This window comes from Hemitrygon akajei, chromosome 14 (genome assembly GCF_048418815.1).
Source record: "Hemitrygon akajei chromosome 14, sHemAka1.3, whole genome shotgun sequence".
Lineage (NCBI taxonomy): Eukaryota > Metazoa > Chordata > Chondrichthyes > Myliobatiformes > Dasyatidae > Hemitrygon > Hemitrygon akajei.
In genome coordinates, this window is record NC_133137.1 from 78,640,921 (window position 1) to 78,659,079 (window position 18,159).

At 43.7% G+C, this 18,159-nt stretch overlaps 1 protein-coding gene across 3 annotated transcripts in view; it reads right to left on the reverse strand.

Annotated features, from left to right (window-relative positions):
- mapk12a (mitogen-activated protein kinase 12a) overlaps positions 1-18,159 on the reverse strand; it is a 122,118-nt gene that overhangs the window by 35,561 nt on the left and 68,398 nt on the right. For 2 of the 3 annotated variants that reach the window (XM_073066411.1, XM_073066410.1), the window contains exons 6-9: positions 15,194-15,241; positions 8,624-8,738; positions 6,413-6,484; positions 4,724-4,803 (exon numbers count right to left, since the gene is read on the reverse strand). In XM_073066411.1, the coding sequence (XP_072922512.1) occupies positions 4,724-4,803; positions 6,413-6,484; positions 8,624-8,738; positions 15,194-15,241 (315 nt within the window). The remainder of the gene's footprint in view (positions 1-4,723; positions 4,804-6,412; positions 6,485-8,623; positions 8,739-15,193; positions 15,242-18,159) is intronic. The other variant, XM_073066412.1, reaches the window with a different exon arrangement.

Sequence of the window (18,159 nt, forward strand, 5' to 3'; positions counted from 1 at the left end):
TTCAGAGTTTGCCTATTGTCTATTGGCATCCGTGGTCACATAACCAGGACTTGTGATCTGCACCAGCTGCTCATACGACCACCTATCACCGGCTCCCATGGCTTCACTTGGCCCTGATTGGGGGGCTAAGCAGGTTCTACACCTTGCCCAAGGGTGATCTGCAGGCTAGCAGATGAAGAAATGCCTTACACCTCCTTTGGAAGAGACGCATCTCCACAGTGCCACCCAATAGATACAAAACAAAAAAAATGAAAAAGAATTTTTTTAAAAATTGGAGCATACATGCAAGATTAAGTTAGAAATTAAAATATAAATAGGCAACCTTTTTAAAATTGAGCATTCACAATGCATTATTTATCAGGATATTACAACACACCTTCAGAAAATTCTGATTTTAGGGCCAAATAGAACAGCATCAATACTCATTAAAACCTAATGCAACAATGTTTAACAATGAAAATAGTCTATAAATGTTTGAAAGTGCATGATTTCCCTTTGTTACACAGAAGGTGATCGCAAAACTGTAGGGAATCACACATTACACACACACAAAATGCTGGAGGAACTCAGTAGCTCAGGCTGCATCTATGGAAATGAATAAACTGTTGTGTTTCAGGCCGAGACCTTTCTTCAGGACTGGAAAGGAAGGGGGGAGGATGCCAGAATAAAAAAGGTGTGGGGAGAGGAAGGAGGACTAGTTAGAAGGTGATAGGTGAAGCCAGGTTGTAGTGAAAGGTAAAGGGCTGGAGAGGAAGGAATCTGATAGGAGAAAGGGAAAGAGGAGGCGACCCAGGCACAAGTGATAGGCAGGAGAGAAGAGGGAAGAGGTAAGAGGCCGAGTGGGGAACAGAAAAGGGGAGGGGAGGGGATTTTTTTTACCATTAGGAGAAATTGATATTCATGACACCAAGTTGGAGGCTACCCACATGGAATATGAGGTGTTTGTCCTCCACTCTGAGAGTGGCCTCACTGTGGCAAAAGAGGAGGCCATGGACCAACATGACGGAGTGGGAATGGCAATAGGAATTAAAATGGCTGGCCATCGAGAAATTCCGTCCTTGGCAGATGGAGCAGAGGTGCTCAGTGAAGCACACACCCATTTTACGACAGGTCTCACCAGGGTAGAGGAGGCTGCATCAGGAGCACCGGACACAATAGATGTCCCCAGCAGACTCACAGGTGAAGTGTTGCCTCACCTGGGAGGACTATTTGGGGCCCTGAATGGAGGCGAGGGAGGAGGTAAATGGACAGGTACAGCACTTCTGTTGCTTGCAGGGATGTGTGCCAGGAGGGAGATTAGTGGAGAGGGGTGAATGGGCTAGGGAATCACAGAGGGGACCTCCCTGCAGAAAGCGGAGAGTGGGAGTTGAAGGTAAAGTTGTGTCTGACAGGGAATCACACAGTGTCCACATTTAAATATGTTGCAACACCTCAGGGAGGCCAAAATGTTCATAATGTCAGAAAAGGTAATAGCCATTCTGAGGTAGTCACAGTATAAATGGGCAGAGAACTTCTTAACGTAGCTAAAACATTGGGCACCTGGGTAAAACTTCAAATCATGTCTTGGGCCTTGCACATACACTTCAGAGCAGTTTTGTACAATTTCTATCCTAAAAACATCACCACGTTTCCTCAGCAGTTCTCTGAGGCTCAAGCCCAGCAGTAGGTTAATTGGTCATTGTAAATCGTCCCAATATGGCTAGATGAGGGTTAAATCGGGGTTGAAAGGCCGGAGGAGGCCTATCCCGCACTGTATCTCTAAATAAATAAATACTGTAAGCCTCTGTTGATCTGGTGTGGTACCACCGAGAGAAACTTGCTCTAAGCTCTCAACATCATTCTACAGATTTTTTAAAAATGTCAGAAAATTAATAATTCAGTCCATAAAATATGCCTTTTCATCTCATTTCAAGTACGTGTCAATCCTGACGTTTAGAGAAGTAGTCATCTGAAACTAAGCATTATCTGAAAAGTGTGGAATTACTTTGGAATAGTGTTCACATTCAAAGTATATATGTTCCTTCCGCAGCTGTTCTATTGAAGTTCTCATTTTCAAAACTGAAAAATATTTTAAAATACATTTAAATATATTGGTTTCTGGACTGGTTTTGTAAATCTGTGACTACAGCAGGAAAGCAGTATTTTATTTAGAAACATAGAAAACCTACAGCACAATACAGGCCTTTCGGCCCACAATGCTGTGCTAAACATGTCCTTACCTTAGGATTAACCTAAGGTTACCTATAGCCCTCTATTTTTCTAAGCTCCATGTACCTGTCCAGGAGTCTCTTCAAATACCCTATTGCAGGGGTGTCAAACTCATTTTAGGTCACGGGCCGGATTGAGCAAAATGCAGCTTCATGCGGGCCGGATCAGTCGGACGCGTGCGAACGCAGCTTTCGTTGCCTCCGTTTTTTCAGCCTGCTCTCATGTGTCTCAGTCTCTGCTATAACTACAAAGTGTTTCACTTTACAAATTCCGTTTCTTATGAAGAAGACTGCCGAGCAAGACTGCCGAATAAACACTAAAAACCCTGAAAACCTGGTACCTGAATAAACTCAGCATTAGCCATATCATACGCCATAGGCACTTCGATTACTGGGGCCAGCTTTAATAGTAATTAGATATTATCTCGCGGGCCAAAGATAATTCCACCGCGGGCCAGATTTGGCCCGCGGCCCTTGAGTTTGACATATATGCCCTATTGTATCCGCCTCCACCACCGTCACCAGCAGCCCATTCCACGCACTCACCACTCTCTGAGTAAAAAAACTTGCCCCTGACATCTCCTCTGTACCTGCTTCCAAACACCTTAAAACTGTGCCCTCTCGTGTTAGCCATTTCAGCCCTGGGAAAAAGCCTCTGACTATCCACACGATCAATGCCTCTCATCATCTTGTACACCTCTATCAGGTCATCTCTCATCCTCCGTTGCTCCAAGGATAAAAGGCCGAGTTCACTCAACCTATTCTCATAAGGCATGCTTCTCAATCCAGGCAACATCCTTGTAAATCTCCTCTACACTCTCCATAGTATCCACATCCTTCCTGTAGTGAGGTGAATTTAATTTTTAATTTTTATTAGAGATACAGTGTGGAACAGGCCCTACCAGCCATTTGAGCCACGCCACCCAGCACGGCCAATTTAACCCTCGCGTAATCACAGGACAATTTACAATGACCAATTAACCTACCAACCATTACAACTTTTGGACTGTAGGAGGAAACCAGATCGCCTGGAGGAAACCCATGCATTCTGGAAGGAGGATGTACCGGAGGCTCCTTACAGATGATGCTGGAATTGAACTCCAAGCTCCGGAACACCCCGAGCTGTAATAGCGTTGAGCTAACCGCTATGCGACCGTGGCACCCACTACTTAGTAAGTACAGGCAAAATACATCATGACCCAAAGCAGACAAGGAGGAAATACACTAGTAATTAAATGTATAACTGGATATGAAACAGCCCTTTAAAATGATCCAGTGCTGCATTTTACCAACAATTTCTGAGCTGTCTAGAAAGCTGGTACCAATTATGGGCACCAAGGTAGCATAGCAGTAACACAATGCTAAGACAGCTCAGGGTGTTGGAGACTGGATTTCAATCCCAGCTTCCTCTGACTAGGGTTAAACTGGGGGATTGCATAACTCAAAAGGCCGAAGGGTGTCTGAATAAATATATTATTAAAATAGCAGAATGTATTGAAAAATTGGCAAGTAGCGATTAACTCATTGGCATTTGACATGCCTGGATCTAACTCATACAATTCCTTTTCTGTTGTTTTAAATAAGGTTGAACTGTAACTTTGATCTAGTTGCAGACTCAAGAGCCTGAATGATGAAGCTTCACTCAAATGACAACTGTATTTACACTATTTCTTCTTCTGTCATTTCCATTACTATGAGGACACTTGCAAATATCTACAGATGTACCGTGGAGAGCATTCTAACTAGCTGCGTCACCGTCTGGTGTGGGGAGGGAGGTGTCACTGCACAGGATCAAAATAAGCTGCAGAAAGTTGTGAACTCGGTCAGCTGCATCATGGGCACAAGCCTCCCCAGCATCCAGGACATCTTAAAGGAACAATGCTTCAAAAAGGCGGCATCCATCGTTAAGGACCCCCATCACCTGACGGCACACATTCAGTGATTCAGGAACAGTTTCTACCCCTCTGCTGTCAGATTTCTGAATGGACATTGAACCCATGAACACTACCTCACAACATTTTTGTACTACTTATTTAATTTATTTATTATACATATAGATTTTTTAACTGCACTTCAGTTTTTTATTATTATGTATTGTCACAAAAACAACAATTTCACAACATATACCAGTGACATTAAACCTGATTCTGATTATTGTAAATCAATGCCAGACTGTTTGTCCAACAGTCCATTTCGGACTGTTAAATGGCTGGGCAGCAAAAGGTCCTGGAAGAAATAGTTCACCATGGCAACATGCTAAGAATATTCATGAGGATCTTAGTCTAAAATTAGCATTAAAGAGTTTATCATAAACATGAGAAAGTCTGCCGATACTGGAAATTCAAAACAACACACACAAAATGGTGGGGAATCTCGGTCGGAATGTCAACTGTTTATTCATTTCCGCAGATGCTGCCTGACTTACTGAGTTCCTCCAGCATTTTGTGTGAGTTGCATTAAAGAGTTAGCTCGTTCTATTTGTCTTTTTTTTTGTAGGTTTTAAATATTCTGCTTACATCCTGACTTTGCAGCTTCTGAACAAAGTCTTGAGTCGGTGTACCTGTTATTTTCATGATTTCTGTCAGTTGATCTAGATCTAGAGAGCATGGGTTAAGAATTGTATTTAATGTACCGCTTAGGAGCCAACAGTTGAAAAAATCCCCTGAACTGCAAATCCTGTAAATGGGTTTTGTGGTCCCATCAGATTCTGGAGAATTCCAGACATCAACTACCAGTTTTAAGATCTTGGGCCATAGAAGACCAAGGCTTTGTGGTCACAACCCATTCTAGTCCCATAGCTGGGTCAATTTTAGCAGCCATGCAGCTCCTAATGTAATGCAAGCGCAGCTGCAGTCACCATTCCATTTGGCGCATAAGGCGGTGAGCAGAGACTAGGCCGCAGAACTCTCCCAATGACTTCTGCCGGCTTGTGCTGTGAGAGGCTTTGAACACCCCTGGTAACACTGGACAACAACTTGCCTATATTTGTTACTTTAGTCAGAACAACTGATTCCAAGATTAAGGAAGGTATTGTTGTTGGTCCACAAATCAAACAGGTCATTAATGACAGGTAATTTGAAGAACTCCTAGGTTGCATGGAAGGCATTCAAGGGTGCTGTTGAAAATTTTCTTGGCAACTACAGAGCATCAAATTAGGTGCAGCTGGTTGACAACATGCTTCAAGCATTAACAAACAAGCAGTGCAACGTATCACTAAAGATCATTTTCTGCATTCCCATTTAAACTTCTCTCCTGCAAATCTTGGTGCTGTCAGTGATGAGGTGTTTTCCCAGTCAAATTTACCGGAATGTGGGCTGAGTCAGAGCTTGCTGATCCAGGTTGAGTACCCCTTATCCGAAATTCAGAAACCCGAAATTTTTTGAGCGCTGACATGACGTCACAAATGGAAAATTCCACACGGCACTGGGAAGGTTCTCGGGCGATGAGCAGGTCTCTGCACACCACAGATGCTCTGAGAAGTGACCTCACACAAGTAATGAACAGAAGTTAATGAAAAAAAGATCTTGATCGTGTATTGAAAGAGTGGATTCATCAGTGATGGGAGTGAATATATGCTGTCTAACGGTATGCTGTTCATGAAACAAGCAAAGATCTGTCAGAACAAACTGAAAATCAAAGGTAATTGTGAATATTCAACAGGCTGGTTGCAGAAATTTAAGAAAAAATGTATGGCATTAATTTTTAAAAGATTTGTGATGATAAAGATGATGAAGCAGCAAAGAAATTCATTGATGAGCTTGCCAAGATCATTGCTGATATAAATCTAACATGGTGAATGGCTGCATCAGTACATATGTGTGATGAACAAGTGTGAGACAAAAACTGCCTACCGGTAGCACGTAAATTCAGAGTCAGGGATATTGGTGATCCCAAGCCATCTCATTATATATTCCAAAATCCAGAACTCTTCTGGCCTCAAGCATTTCAGATAAGGGTTACTCAACCTGTACTGAAAGGGGTGGAGTCCAGCCTTAAAGTAAATGCTTCCAATTAAACTGGAGTTTATAATTCTTATTCTATCGAGGCAGGCAACACTTTAGTCATGTAGAAATTTGATACTTTAAGTGGTTTAAGAAAAAAACAACAGCTATCTATGATAAACTTCAAGCTCTAAACTCTAATTATTTCCCTGACATATATTCAGTCATTTATTAGGAATTAATTGGGATAGTAGCAAAGGATACGATCGATGCCTTTAAAAAGAGGCCGGGTTGTAATCATCTCTGCCATAATGCAGCCAACAGACCAGATATCCACTGCAAAAAGAAACATATGTAAATTGTAATTCTGACATTAACAATCAACGGTGTGCAGTTTTGGAAACATAACATAATGTCTGGACACGCCCCTCTGCTGACTGCTCCTGTGGCTCCTCCCAGAGACCCCTGGATAAAGGCGATTGGAGGCACTGCTCCTCCCTCAGTCTCCAAGATGTTGTGGTCACGTTTGCAGCTAATAAAAGCCTATCGTTTGCCTCCCGTCTCCGAGAGTTATTGATGGTGCATCACATCCAATCTCGTACATACATGCTCTCTCTGACAAGGAGGGAAGCCTCTCCATGCACTTGTCTCATAACTACTCTCAGGACCACCGGGGCCACAACTCTGCCCACCCAACGGGTAAACTCCTTTCAGAGTCTGATTCGTGGCAACTCCCCTATTGTGTGCAGCGAGTCGAAGCCAAGGCTCAGATTCAGTGCCAGCACCTTCAGAAGAGGCAGCTCATAATCCTCTCGAATAGTGAAATAAGAATGTTTTTTATATCCTTTTACACCATTTTCATCATCTTTTCCATCAGTCAGGTGGAGTATATGAAATTACAGTAAATGTCTGCAAACCGCCAACAGCAAACATTCAAACCACCAGAGATTTTCATTTTCTTTTTCCTTCTCTCTACCTATCTATTGATACCGATAGTGTAGGCCCTAACCAGCAACACCCCACAACCCTGATTTATGGGACAATTTACAAAGACCAACAAACCTAACCGGTACGTCTTTGGAACTGTGGGAGGAAATCAGAGCGCCTGGAGAAAACCCATGCATTCCATAGGGAGGTGTACACACTCCTTACAGAGCAAAAGTCGAACTCCGAATGACATCCCAAGCTGTAATAGTGTTGCGCTAACCACTACACTTCTGTGTCGCCCGCTTTTTGTCTCTACTAACGCCTCCACATCCATTGGCAGGATAAGCGAACACACATCAGTGTCCCTCTCCCAGACCAGCATCAGACACCATCAGTGTCCGTCTCCCAGACCAGCATCAAACACCATCAGTGTCCCTCTCCCAGACCAGCATCAGACACGGTCGGTGTCCCTCTCCCAGACCGGCATCAGGCACGGTCGGTGTCTCTCTCCCAGACCAGCATCAGACACGGTCGGTGTCCCTCTCCCAGACCGGCATCAGGCACGGTCGGTGTCTCTCTCCCAGACCAGCACTGAACACGGACAGTGTCCCTTTCCCAGACCTGCATCAGACACGGTCGGTGTCCCTCTCCCAGACCAGCATCAGACACGGTCGGTGTCCCTCTCCCAGACTGGCATCAGACACGGTCGGTGTCCCTCTCCCAGACCGGCATCAGACACGGTCGGTGTCCCTCTCCCAGACCGGCATCAGGCACGGTCGGTGTCCCTCTCCCAGACCAGCACTGAACACGGACAGTGTCCCTTTCCCAGACCAGCATCAGACACGGTCGGTGTCCCTCTCCCAGACCGGCATCAGGCACGGTCGGTGTCCCTCTCCCAGACCAGCACTGAACACGGACAGTGTCCCTTTCCCAGACCAGCATCAGACACGGTCGGTGTCCCTCTCCCAGACCGGCATCAGACACGGTCGGTGTCCCTCTCCCAGACCAGCATCAGACACGGTCAGTATCCCTCTCCCAGACCAGCACTGAACACGGACAGTGTCCCTCTCCCAGACCAGCATCAGACACGGTCGGTGTCCCTCTCCCAGACCAGCAACAGACACGGTCGGTGTCCCTCTCCCAGACCAGCAACAGACACGGTCGGTGTCCCTCTCCCAGACCAGCACTGAACACGGACAGTGTCCCTCTCCCAGACCAGCAACAGACACGGTCGGTGTCCCTCTCCCAGACCAGCATTTGTCAGGGGAACAGATCAAGAGGTTGAGAGAGGAAAAGATTCAAGGATGCTGTTAAAAACTCCTTAAATAAAACAACATCCTTATTGACTTGTGAATTCCCAGCCCATGACTGTCCAGTGTCTGGTGAAGGAGACAACGTCTCACAAACCACCTCCTCCCGTCCCGTCAGGAATGCCTTTGTACATGTTTCATATAATGTGAGACCCACATATGCCACCTCGGTATCAGGAGGGCCAAGAGATCCACCTCCATCCTGAGGGACTGCTCAATAACAATGAGCTCAGGTTACCTGTTTGAGTATAATGCATCCAGTTAAGTATGACCTCCGGGGCACGGTACCACCTGGTAACCACGTAACCAGTCATCTCCTGATCAGCATGTCTTGCCAATCCAAAGTCCAGGATCTACAAAATAATGAGAAAGCCCCAAATTAAACACATCCCTTTCTTTGTCGTGAACAGATGCACTGAATTCACAAGCAGGTGGTAAAAACGATCAGTTCAAGATTGTTTAATGTCATTTCCAGTACACAAGTGTAAAGGAGAATCAAATAATTGTTACTCCAGATCCAGTGCAGCACAGAAAACACACACACACACACAATAAGATAAAGAACACAATAATGATAAAAATCACAGCGTAAATATAAATACATAAGATAGCTTATATACACAGATTGATTGTATGTCCATAAAGTGATGCTTGGCTGTACATAAGTGACTGATGGGAACTAATACAGTAGTGGTGGAGTTAGTGACTGAAGACTGTATTGACTACAGCTCAGCGTTTAACACCATCACTCCCACAGTCCTGATCAATACACTACAGAGCCGGAGCCTCTGTACCTCCCTCTGCAAGTGGATCCTCGACTTCCTAACCACAGTCTGTGTGGATTGGTGGTAATATATCTTCCTCGCTGATGATCAACACTGGCACACCTCACCTTATCCCACTGCTCTACTCTCTCTACACCCATGACTGTGTGGCTAGGCATAGCTCAAATACCATCTATAAATTTGCTGATGAATCAGAAATGAGTTGTTGGTAGAATCTCAGATAGAGATGAGACGGCGCACAAAAGCGAGATGTACCAGCTGGTCGAGTGGTGTCGCAGCAACAACCTTGCACTCAACGTCAGCAAGGCCAAAGAGCTGATTCTGGATTTCAGAAAGGGTCAGACAAGGTAACACAAACCTATTCTTACAGAGGGATCAGAAATGGAGAGGGTGAGCAATTTCAACTTCCTAGGTGTCAAGATCTCTGAGGATCTAACCTGGTCCCAACTTATCAACGTAGCTCTAAAGAATGACCTCTTCTGTTACTGAAACCTGAAGGCACACACTCAGCGATTCAGGAACAGCTTCTTCCCCTCTGCCGTCCAATTTCTGAATGGACATTGAACCCATGAACAATAGCTCACTACTTTTTTGTTATTTCTGTTTTTGCACGTCTATTTTAAATTAACTATTTAATATACATATATATATTTATAGTAATTTATTTTTCCCTATATTTGTCATGAATTGCATTGTACTGCTGCCGCTAAATTAACAAATTTCACAACATATGGCGGTTATATTAAACCTGATTCTGATTCTGTTGAACACCCTTTGTGCTCGGGGAAAGTAACTGTTTTTGAGTTCCTGGCATGGATGCTACATGTGCCCTGATGGGAATGGGACAAACACTCCTTGAGCAGTGTTGCTGGGATCCTTCATGATGTTACTGTCCCTCTTCTGAACCTTTCTGCATATATATGTGTGTCTTTGTTGCAGGTAGGCCGGTGCTGGTGATGTACGGGACAGTTTTTGACTATCCTGTTGTGGAGCCTTCCTGATCACCACAGTGTAGTTTTTGTACTATGCAGTTTCAAGCTCTTGATGTCAGGACCTCTGAGGACCTAACCTGGTCCAAACGTATTGATGTGGTTATAAAGAAGGCAAGGCAGCGACTATACTTCATTAGGAGTTTGAAGAGATTTGGTATGTCAACAAGTACACTCAAAAACTTCTATAAATGTACCGTGGAGAGCTTTCTGACAGGCTGCGTCACTGTCTGGTATGGGGGGTGGGGGGGGAGGGGAGGCTACTGCACAGTACTGAGAGAAGCTGCAGAGGGTTGTAAATTTAGTCAGCTCCATCTTGGGCACTAGCCTACAAAGTACCCAGGACATCTTCAAGGAGTGGTGTCTCAGAAAAGCAGCGTCCATTATTAAGGACCTCCAGCACCCAGGGCATGTCCTTTTCTCACTGTTATCATCAGGTAGGAGGTACAGAAGCCTGAAGGCACACACTCAGCGATTCAGGTACAGCTTCTTCCCCTCTGCCATCTGATTCCTAAATCGACATTGAACCTGTGAACACTAACTCACTTTTTAAATATATATTAATTCTGCTTTTTGCATGATTTTTAATCTATTCAATATATGTATACTGTAAATTAATTAATTAATTATTATTTTATTTTACATTTTTCTTCTTCTATATTATGTTTTGCATTGAACTGCCGCTGCTAAGATAACAAATTTCATGACTCATGCTGGTGATAATAAACCCGATTCTGATTCTGATGCAGCTTGTCAGGATGCTCTCTACTCTGCATCTGTAGAATGACGTGAGTATAGAGGTGCTAAGTTCAGCTCCCTTCGGCCTCAGCAGGAATTAGAGGCATTGATGAGCTTCCTTGACTGTGTAGGAAAGGTCATGTGTGATGTGCGCTCCCAGGAGTTTGAAACTGAGTACAGTTTCCGCTGCTGTGCTGCCGACGTAAAGGGGTGAGGAGTGAGTTTCTTGGAAGAAGGTGTCCCATTTTGCTTTGCCTTGAAGCTAAACCTAGCATTTCACAGATGGAGCAGGAACATCAAATTAAGCAATCTCTACTGATGCCAATTGCAAATCAATTTTCAGTTTACAGAGAAAGCGAATAGCAAGAAATGATTCAATGAGAGCAGAATACGAATAGACATTGAGAAAAATATCAGGAATCAAAAGAATGAAATGCACAATCCTATCTGGAGAACGTATGTGCAACATGAGGCTTACTCAAGGATGGTAAGGACCCAAGTGTTGGAGTATCCGAGACTAGAACCAAGACACAATTTAGAGACTGAGATGAGAACACGGTTCTTGACTAGATGCTAGACGAGAACCTAGACAAGGATCCAAAATGAGACAGAAATCCCAAACACAATTGTAGACAGAACCAATGTTGAGCTGACAATTGAGTACCAAATCTGAGTTCAGTTTCTCTTTAAATATCCAAATCTTGGCGCCAGAATATGGCCACGAATTAGCAGATGGCCCAGAATCTCTGAAGGGACCATGCCAGTATCAGAGCGTCTAAACCCCAGAAGCTGGTGCAGTTGAATATAACTGAGACTAAAACAAAACAAATTGTTTTAGCTGAAAGCATCCAGTACAAACATTCTGTTTATTACTTATTAAAGGCATTAATTAATTTGAAAGAAAGTAACTGGCCTGCTGACAAAGCCCAAGACAAAAGAGTCTCAAATTAATTCAATAAAATGCTTTTTACTAATTCGTCCCCAGAGTAATTCCTGCCAGCTCACACACCCTACAATCATCTTTGGAGCATCTGGACACTCAACACATTTACGTCAGACTACAGCTCTGACTTCAGTGCCATAATTCCAGGAAAACTCATCACCAAACTCCAGATGCTGAGAATCAGCGCTCCTCTCTGCAACGGTATCCTTGACTTCCTCACCAGCAGACCACAATCAGTAAGGATAGGCTACAACACTTCTGACATGATTATTTTAAACACTGGTGCTCCCCTAGTTTGCATCTTCAACCGTTTACTCTACTCCCTGTACACTCATGACAGCATGGCCAGATTTTGCTCTAACTTCACCTACAAACATGCAGATGACACCACCTGCATGGCCTCGGTTGTAGCGAGGACTGGGCCTCAAGCTGCGGGGTTGCCTGTTTACAGAGAGAGGCATCGGAGTCAGTGTGGCATGGCGTCAGTGCTGCCCTCTAGTGTTCACTTGGCAGAAGACAAGCTGTGTTGTGTTTGACTGCAGACTGCTGCAAAGTTCATGAAGTCAGGGACATGGAATACATTTTTTAGTGTGACTGTATCTTAATGCCATCCTATTTGTGTTATATACAGCTTGTGCTGTGTATGAGTGTTGGTACTATGTTTTGTACCTTGGCTCCAGAGTATTGCTGTTTCGTTTGGCTGTATTCATGGGCATTCATGTATGGTTGAATGACAATTAAACTTGAACTGAGTGGGACGTATCTCAAATAACAATGAGTCAGAGTATAGATAAGAGATAGAGAGCTTAATGATATGTGGTCATGACGACAACCTTTCCCACAACATCAATAAAACAGAACAGCTGCTCAGAAAAGGGGCAGGGCACATGTTCCTGTAAAGATCAGTGTTGTTGAAGTTAACAAGTTTAGAAGCTTCGAGTTCTTAGGTGTAAACGCACCAATAACTGGTTCAACTATGTAGATGTCGCGGCTGTGAAAGCTCAGCAGCGCCTCTACTTCCTCAGGAGGCTAAAGAAGTTTAGCGTGATCCCGTTGACTTTTACCAATTTATATCTATGCACCATGGAAAGCATCCTGTCTGAGTGCATAATGGCTTGGTACGGCAACCGCTCTGCACATGACCGCAAGACACTGCAGTGAGTTGTGGACACAGCTCAGTGTGTCACAGGAACCAGCCTCCCCTCTATGCACTCTGTCTATACTTCTCACTGTAGTATAGTCAAAGACCCCACCCACCCCAGACATTCTCTCTTCTCCCCTCTCCCATCAGGCAGAAGATACAAAACCTTGAAAAGGTGTTCAACCAGGCTCAAGGGCAACTTCTATCCCGCTGTTATCAGATTCTTAAATGACCTCTTCAAGTTCAGGTTCAACTTTAATTGTCATCGAACCCTACATGAGTACAGCCAGACGAAACTTGTACGATAAGATGGACTCTTGACATCACAACCTTCCTCGTTTTCCTGCCCTGCACTTTCTCAGTAGTCTTTACTCTTTATTCTGCATTGTTATTGTTCTACCGTATTCTAGCTCAACGCACTGTGTAATGATTTGATCTGCAGGGAAAGAGTTCCAAACACAGAGGGAGATACAGCCATTGCAAATGTAGCGGTTAAAGACAGCAAGCCAGATACCAAATTTGGAAAATGACAGATTTAAAAACAACACAGAAAAACATGTAGGAAGAAGCTATACAATTCCTGTAGCCTGCTCTCTCATTCTGGTGACCTGTACCTCGTCCACTACCTCTTTTACAGTGCCTTGAACAAGTATTCAGCCCCTGCAACTATTTTCACAATTTACTGTCTCATTTTCTAAATTTGAAATATGTTGACTTTTGAGCTTATCTACAAAACATTGTGCATCATGTAAAATCAACAGAAAAGCTCCAAAATCTGGCAACAATTTACTAAAAATTATGGGCCTAAAAAAATATTTGTCCTCTTCGTAACTGCTACGCCAACTTTCCTCAGGTGCAATACTGCATATTACCTTTCCAACTCACCCAGTTTGTTGAAGTAGAAAATTGGAGGATCACCTGAATAGATATCCCCTCTCTCTGTTTGGTCCAACAGTATGGTAGATTTTCAACAGACCAAACCAAGATGAAGTCGAAAGAGCATTCAAGACAAGTCAGAGAAATGACAATAAAGCACAAATCAGGGGAAGGGTACAAGACCATCTCAAAGGTACCAAATATACCTCAGTGCTCAGTGCAGTCCATCATGAAAAGGAGGAAAAAATATGAACCCACAGCCACACTGCCTAGGCCAGGCTGCCCCTCTAAACTTAGTTGCGGGAGGAGGATGGTACTTGTAAGAGAGGCTACAGTGACGTCACTCTGAGTGACGTGCAGAAGCCAGTGGCTGCACATGGAGATGATGTTCATGGCTCCACAATCTCAAAGGCCTTGCACTGAAAGGGTATTTATGGCAGACTGGCAAGGATGAAGCTCTGGCTAAAAGAAAAGCATATCCTTGCCTGTAAAGGCTTTGCAAAGCATCACTTAGAATATACTGTAATGATGAAAAAAAGGTCTTGTGGTCGGATGAGACTAAAATGGAACTTTTTGGCCTCAACACTAAGCCGTACGTGTAGTGTAAGTTTAATACTGCGCCTTTCAGCAGGACAACGACCCAAAGCATGTTGCCAGGGGAACAGAATAACTTCCAATGAAGAAACTTGATGTTCTTGAGTGGGCCAGTCAGAGTCCTGACCTCAAACCGATGGAATATCTCTAGCAAGACTTCCAGATCACTGTCCATTGCTGCTCCCCAACTAACCTGGCACAGCTGGGGCAATATTGCAAGGAGGAATGGGCAAATCTTGTTCCGTCATGTTGTGCAAACTAATTGAGATGTATTTAAAAAGACTACAGTCTGTAATAACTGCGAGAACTGGTTCAACTAAGTACTGAGCAAAAAGGGTGAAACTTCTAAACTGCTGACATTTCAGTTTTTGAATTTTTAGTTCCCTTGTTTTACAATCCTCCCTCTTTTTTGGTTTCTACTATGAAAAAATGGAACATGTGATTCACAAATAAAAATTCTCAGTTAAATTGATCAAAATCGCTGGTTGTAATACTCATTTATGAGAATAAAGGGTTGGGGGCTGCTTCCCCCAACATTCAAAGACTACATTACACTCTTCACCTTGACACTGCATCTATTCAACATGGACCCTACGTCACCTCATCACTCTAAATTCCAGAGAATTTAGTAAATGCAAGTTAATCTTCTTCAAAGTAATTTAGATCCTTCCGAACTACAATATCTTTTAAATCGCTTACTGTCCCAATAGCTTTGCCAATTTAAATCAGATATCAAGCTTACCTTTAACTCACAGTCTTCGTTGATTGCCAAATTCCCGGGTTTAAGATCCTAATAACAGAACAATTATACACACTCAAGTTAGTTCAGGGAGTCAGATCTTTCCTGGGATGTAGATTTTCAACCACAAGTAGGCTTTGGGCCTACTCCAGCTGCTCTGGAGATTCGGATCAATGGACTCAAATTGGTCCTGAATGCTGTTGCTCGCTTTTATTGTTTGTACAACTTGTGTTTTGTTTTCTCTCTCTGTGCATTGGGTCTTTTTTTAAAATTGGGTTCTTTCAGGTTTCTTGCTTTGTAGCTGCCTGTAAGCAGCCAAATCTCAAAACTGTATAATTCACGATGCTGGAAATACAAAGCAACACACACAAAATGCTAGAGGAACTCAGCAGGTCAGGCAGCATCTATGGAGAGGAATAAACAGTTGACATATTGGGCAGAGACTCTTAGCTCTGTAGGCAGTGCTCTCTTCTCATAGTCATGGAGATGATGGCTCAAACTCCACTTCAGAGGTGAGCACAAATATTTAGTGACACCCTACTTCAGTAGAGAGGGAGTCTTTCACTATTGGAAGTAACATCTTCTGTGCAAGATCCAAAGGCAAAATCCAGTCTACTCCCTCAAATCGGCTTTAAAAATCCCACAGCATTAGTTCCAAAACAGGTGAAATATACCTGAGGCCTGGCTAATATTTATTTCTCAGTCAACATTACAAAGATAGATTACTTTGAGCACCATATCAAAAAATGCAGTGTGTAGGATTTTTACAGCGAGGTCCAGATTAAAGATCTGGAACAGTTTTGAGGGCTATTCCAATAACTACACATAATCAGAAACTGACATTTTGAGTCAGGTACTTTAAAACAAGTATACTATAGACTATTAACTGCTTGGTTTCTGTTCAGATTGTTCTCAAGTAACAAGTTTCAAATAGTTTCATTATTTTAGATGCAAGAATGATGACTGGTACCTTTGTGTGTTTGGAAATATTAATTTTTGGCAACCATTTTTAAAGCTTTTCCCAGATGTAAAAACCCACAGCCTCAGTTTTTAATTTAGTCAGCTATATTAATAATTATAATCTAATACTAATAATATAATCTCTTACCTCTTCCCTTCACCAACTCCTGGTGCCCCTCCTTCTTCCCTTCCTCCTATGGTCCACTCTCCTCTCCTATCAGATTCCTTCCACTCCAGCCCTTTACCTTTCCCACCCACCTGGCTTCCAGCTAACCTCCTTCCCCTCCCCCACCTTTTTACTCTGGCCTCTTCCTCCTTCCTCCTCAGTCCTGAAGAAAGGTCTCGGCCGAAAACGTCGACTGTTTTTATTCATTTCCATAGAGGTGGCCTGACCTGCTGAGTTCCTCCAGCATTTTGCGTGTGTGTTGCTCTGGACTTCCAGCATCTGCAGAATCTCTTATTTCTAATACCAAAGCGAACATGACAACAGAGCAACTTCCAGGCCGGCGCTGATTGGCCGTTCTGTCCAACAAAGACAGGAGCTTTGGATCTTTATGAAACTCCCAAACACTTGGCCCTTATCATCACATTGAAGGCTGTGTGGGTGTGTCAACAAAAGGCCACACTGCTGGGTGGGCTTTATATTTTGGAGAATGGCTGTGAAGTAAGTGAGGTGGTACTGCTGCCTCTGAAGCCCCCTTGAAAGTGATCTTCCTTGGCTCCTTTGGATGCAACATCACTGCTGGTAACAATCTAGCAAATGTCAAACTTCACTGACATTGAGTAAAATTTCCCTAGATTAGATGTGAGTCCATTTAATTCAGATTAAAACAAATGGCTCTTCTGTCAATTTCCATCTTTAATATCTCTATTTTTCCCTTTCGGGGTTCTTTTGAAGACCCTGACCCGGAGTTACATGCTGACTATGGTTCTTTGCCGGAATGGGACCCACTTTCGGGGTTCCATAGCTGGCTGTTGTTCGGCACGCCAAAGGCTCGGCCTAAGAGTCCAGATTGGATTTGGAAGCCTAGGATCTCGGGGCTCTGGAGACGGGAGGATCGAGGGTCGGTATCACGGCAGGAGACCCATGTGTCGTTGGGGGATTTGGGATATCTACTGTGCGCCTGGAGACCGGGATCTTTGCGATCTTCAGGCACGGAGCTCGGAAAAAGTGACATAACGGACTTTTAACATCGTAAACCAGCAAGTTGTTTGTTATATCTCCCGACTCACTGGGAAAATGGAGACACCTCTTTATTCCTTATTAGGGAGAGAGAGAACCTGCGGTATGTCAAATACCGGGTGCAATGCGAAGTCTTTGGGGTAACTGCAAGCCTGTGTCTTTGCTGTTGCTTTGCTCACGCTTGAGTGCTCAGTGGCAATGCTGATGTTTTTTTTTTGCCGGTGGGGGGAAGGAGGACTGTTGTTCGCTGCTGATTACACACAGGAGGAAGGAGCTGGGGGGGCACTTCGGGGCTCTAACACTTAACTGTCATTCATTCCTTGGGGCACTCCTCTGTTTTCCTGGATGGTTGCAAAGAAAAAGCATTTCAGGATGTATATTGTATACACTTCTCCGACATTAAATTGTACTTTCGAACCTTTGAATCTTTTGAACCTTTGACCATCCACTCCATGATGCACTGGTTAGGCACAGGAGTACATTCAGCCAGAGACTCATTCCACTGAGATGCAACACTGAGCGTCATAGGAAGTCATTCCTGCCTGTGGCCATCAAACTTTACAACTCCTCCCTCGGAGTGTCAGAAACCCTGAGCCAATAGGTGGACTTATTTCCACTTGGCATGATTAAATTATTATTTAATTATTTATGGGTTTATATTGCTATATTTCTTCACCGTTCTTGGTTGGTGCAGCTGTAACGAAACCCAATTTCCCTCGGGATCAATAAAGTGTGTCTGTATGTCTGTCTGTCTGTCTGTCTGTCTGAAATGCATGTCTTAAGCACCAACTTTTCCTTCAAAGTAAACAGGTTGAAATACAATCCC